At 39.6% G+C, this 4,524-nt stretch overlaps 1 protein-coding gene across 5 annotated transcripts in view; it reads right to left on the bottom strand.

Moving 5' to 3' along the window:
- Window positions 1-137: 137 nt before the first annotated feature.
- LOC105131457 (transcription factor PIF4-like) overlaps window positions 138-4,524 on the bottom strand; it is a 4,800-nt gene continuing 413 nt past the window's right edge. For 2 of the 5 annotated variants that reach the window (XM_011034442.1, XM_011034441.1), the window contains exons 2-9: window positions 3,891-3,982; window positions 2,926-3,793; window positions 2,741-2,845; window positions 2,595-2,660; window positions 2,010-2,075; window positions 1,629-1,925; window positions 1,359-1,491; window positions 138-402 (exon numbers count right to left, since the gene is read on the bottom strand). In XM_011034442.1, the coding sequence (XP_011032744.1) occupies window positions 398-402; window positions 1,359-1,491; window positions 1,629-1,925; window positions 2,010-2,075; window positions 2,595-2,660; window positions 2,741-2,845; window positions 2,926-3,793; window positions 3,891-3,961 (1,611 nt within the window). In that variant the 5' untranslated portion in view covers window positions 3,962-3,982 and the 3' untranslated portion in view covers window positions 138-397. The other 3 variants (XM_011034443.1, XM_011034440.1, XM_011034439.1) reach the window with 3 other exon arrangements.

Below are 4,524 nucleotides of genomic sequence, written 5' to 3' on the forward strand. Positions count from 1 at the left end.
TGGAGGCAGTCTGCAGGAAAGACTGCTCCCTGCAGGAGCAGGACTCGACTAGCATCCTTGAGATAGCAAATCTCGTTGTGTGTGTGTGTGTGTGTTAGCAGAAAGGAACAAAAATGGTGCTGTTTCCATCCTGTTAACAGCAACACGCAAACAAAACCATTACATTCAATAAAAAATGTTTACGGAACAAGTTCTATGGGGATATTTAATCCCTGTAACAGCTATTTCAGGATATGAACAAAGAAGATATGATTGCGTCTATTTCAGTAGGCAGATGATTGGTAAGATATTAAATGCTTCGCATATCCACTAGGAAGTTGCTTCCACCAGCCTGCAATAGTCCTGATTTATGCGTCCAGGGGACCATAAACACCTGATCAGAATTCATATTCACCAATTAACCTGTTCACATCAGAAAACTGCTGTCAGATCAATTTTAAATGAGGGCGCAGCGCACTTGTGTCATCAGATTTTTTTCCCCTTTCAGCTACTCGGAAAGCCTTCTGGACCTTGAGCTCCTGAGGAAGGCTCTTCCTCATCTCCGGTGCGAGAAAGATTTTGGAGGCAGATCACTTGGAAGACGCCAAATGAAATGACTTAACTAGCTAAGCTAAGCACTAAGCAGTATCTGCTCGCGACAACAAGTCAAACAAGAAACATACAATAAAAAAAAAAAACGTGAAAAGGGAACGTGCTTTATAAAGCGAACAGTTTTGTCCTGGGGCCATGGACGGCTAGAAAGGGAAATTAGTGGACATGAATAATGTCACCAAGTACAGTTCATATTTAGCCTGACATATGGCTGTAGGTAGGGCAGAATGACAGGAAAAGATTTTTGTGGCTAACCCCAGCAAGTTGGTTTTGGACCTTTCGTTGCATGAAAGGATGACAATTAAAGATAAGCCAGTAATTGGCTGCATTTGCTTCTTTCGGATCTAATCAAATGCCCTCAGGTTGCATGAAAGGATGACAATTAAAGATAAGCCAGTAATTGGCTGCATTTGCTTCTTTCGGATCTAATCAAATGCCCTCAGGTTGGATCACTATCATCCACTTGGGAAAACAAATATGTCCCAACAATTAAGACACTGATTGTGTTTGGGGTTGGTTTGGCTTGTAGTTTCAACCAAATTTGATTTTTTTTATTTTTTTATATATTCAAGAATAAATTTTTAAAAATAAAAAAATAATAATATAATTTTAATATATTTTTAAATAAAAAATATTTTAAAAAATAACAATAACCACCGCTCTAAGTGGGGTCGAGGGAATTCTTCATCCAGAAATTCAAAAGTTGGGGATGTTCTAGCAGATAGAACTGTATTTTCCGGGAAGATAAAGAGAATAGAAAGGCTTACCCATCTTGTCATCACTTGGAGGAGCTTCACCGACTGCGGTTCCAGCACTCAAGGGTCCTCCAACACTGCTTGTCGGTGCCATCATTTGATTCTGCTGTACTGTTTGCGAGCCAAACCGGAACATATTCATGGGCTGCAAGAACAAACCAATGCAACAAGAACATTATCACTAAATTATTTTCTGATCAAGAGATCAGAACGCAATTTATTTTACTTTAAAAGCCATACAACAAAAATTATTATCTCATGAAAAGAGGAGCAACATGGAACCTGAGAAGCGGCTTGCATATGGAAGCCCATGAAACGCGCATACTGGTCAGCGAAAGCTGGATTTTGCATCTGGTTGTGAAAATTAACTGGATTCAACTCTGGAGTTTGGCACATTACTCCCTGGTTCTGTGTCGGAGCCATAGAAATGGATTGATCAATGAGTTGGACCCTAGGCAAATGCATTGGATTTTGCATAGAAGACAGAGGGGGACCCATTCCCATGCGAGACATGAAATGCTGCACTCCTGGAAACAGCATAGGGGCCATCCCACCACACATCCACATTACCTGAAACACCTAGAAAAAATTGTCAGTGGCTTGAATTGAGTTAATGGAGAATGATAAGCCCAAACTATGGTTTTACAAGATTCGATACCACACCTGAAGTTGTAACTGAAGTGACTTCAAGTACTCAATTGCCTCATCCAGCATTGATGCTTTATCTGTCTGCAACATTAGGACTAGCTTAACTTCATACAAGGAGGGACATTTTGGAAGTAAGAGAATAAAGGCCTGGAGCAAAATGAGCTCTATGCTATACTCCTGTTATGTAATAATTCAACTAGAAGTGCTCGATTCAACTCCACTATTATTTAGGCTAAACACCAAGGAAATTTTGGACAATTCTTAGGCCACTATCTTTGTTCATATATTCTCAAAAGGCCAAGGTGATCATTCCCTTTTTTTCACATCGTGGACTTGCTCTCATCTACACCTACTTTTCCCACAAATGCTCATTTCCAAATCTATCCTTTAATCAATTGCCACAAATATATCTTAACTTCGTTTCTTTATTCAATCATTATTTCATATATATATTAAGCCTTTCTTTCGAACACTGCATACCGTGGTAAAGATTTTGGGCTAACCACAGGTGATTAGACAGAAAAGTGTCTCAGGCATGCAAAGACAAGAGTAGCAGAGATAGATAGTTAAACTTGAAGTAAAAGGTTCAGAAAAGAAGACCTTGTAGCAGTGAGGTATGAGCTCTTGCAATGCTCTCATCTTCTCATTAATCCTATCCCTCCGTCTCTGCATACAAGTGGACAATAATTGAGTAACTAATAATACAATCTTGAATCTTAAAACGTGACGAGATCAAGTATGCCTACCCTTTCTGAGAGGTTATGCACTTCAGCTGCACGATTCCTGCGGGTAGATCCTGATCGTTTGGTTGGATTGTTTCCTGCCATTGAATCGAGATCGAGTTCGGCAGCCTGTATCATTCACAACTCATGTTCATCATACAATGATTAACAAATTTACGAGCAGATGAAGGGAGAGTTTGTGTTTCCACCTCACTTTGGTACTCAGAATCCTCTGTGTCTATAGTTTTTCTTTTCTGGCTACCACTAGGTCCTGCAGATTGCTTACATGTTCTACCAAAACTACTACCTGATCCACCTGAGGATGAGGTAAGAGTAGCCTCAAGTGTCTCAGTTTTGCCTCTCTCACTCTCGGAGACTATTTTTCGTGGATCATCCATGGATGGTCCAGTAGAAAAGGCAGTACTAGTCCCCACAGCATTACTAGAAGCACGGCTCATATCACGATCATGTGGAATTTGATTGCTTGACCCTACTGTTACCACCGAACACTCCCTGACCTCCCCTTGGGGAGAGTTTCCAGACCCCTGGCCTCCAAATTGTCCATTTGAAGTTCTAAAATCACCTCCTTTAAAGGGGGCGGAGAACTGAGAAAAGTTAGCATTAACAGCTTCACCAAATCCTCCTACACCAGCATGATTTTTCTCCGGGACTTGAATTCTTGGAGGGGGCATTGGATTCCCTGAAAATTCAGAAACCACATGAGGTTTATTGTTGTTGAGTTGTCGCTGATGCTGATGCTGATGCTGTTGCTGTGAAGGTGCCGAGGCATCAAATTTAGCCGACTTTTCTTCCAAAATTTGATCAGAAAGTGGTGGTGGCAATTCCGAGAAAAAATTGGAACAGAACTCCTTTTCAAAAGAATCTTCCAGAGGGTATTGAATCCAAGACACAGCGTCATCATCTTGAATCAAATGGCTTGAATTCAGAATTGATCCACTGCCCTTTACTGTTGGTGAATCATGTTTTTGAACATGAGGGCTTGGTTTTCTGTGTGCCTGGCTATGCAAAACTACCTGCCCATTTCGCCATAGCAGCTCTACTAGGTCATTGCCTAGCCTGCAAAAGGTAAAAGATGGGGCAACCAAAATCAACAACCTGTACAAAGATAGATGCTTTAAAGATCAAGCAATCAAATTTTAGAGAAAGTACAGACTCTATGGGTTTCTTCTGATTGGAGACAGGAAGATCACCCTCAAAATTCCAATCAGGAATATAATGATTCATGGCTGAGAAGACGCAGATATCCTGTTAAACACAATACAAAAGGGAAGTTTAAAATAGTTGAAAAAAAGCATTAACAATTATTATCAGTCAAAACAAAGATAACACTTCGTGTCATTATCTGTCTCTCATAAAATAGTAAGATACAGGTACTTGAGAGTAAGCCTGTTTTATTTTAAAAAAATATTATTTTACTGTTTTCCGTGTAAAAAACACATTTAAAACAAGCTTAAATACCCTTGAAAACACACGAGGAAAAACCATTTAACACATAATTAGTAAATTAATTGACTTGTTAATAAAATAACCATGAAATGGAATTAAATAATATCAAAACTGTCTCATAAAACAGACTAAAAGGAAAGTAAAGGCAACAAAATGATGCACCCTACTTGAAAGAAGAAGAGGAGGAGGAGGAGGAAGATAACAAGATCAGCACCAGTTAAAGACAGAAGATTTTGAAAACAAAACTCATTGGAAAAACCGCAAGAAAACAAAAAGGTGCGGTCTTTAGAAGAGGTTTCAAGGAAACCCATTCACTCACTCAAGAACTAAACCCCCCCCCC

The sequence above is a fragment of the Populus euphratica genome, unplaced genomic scaffold (assembly GCF_000495115.2).
Source record: "Populus euphratica unplaced genomic scaffold, PopEup_1.0 scaffold23.1, whole genome shotgun sequence".
NCBI lineage: Eukaryota > Viridiplantae > Streptophyta > Magnoliopsida > Malpighiales > Salicaceae > Populus > Populus euphratica.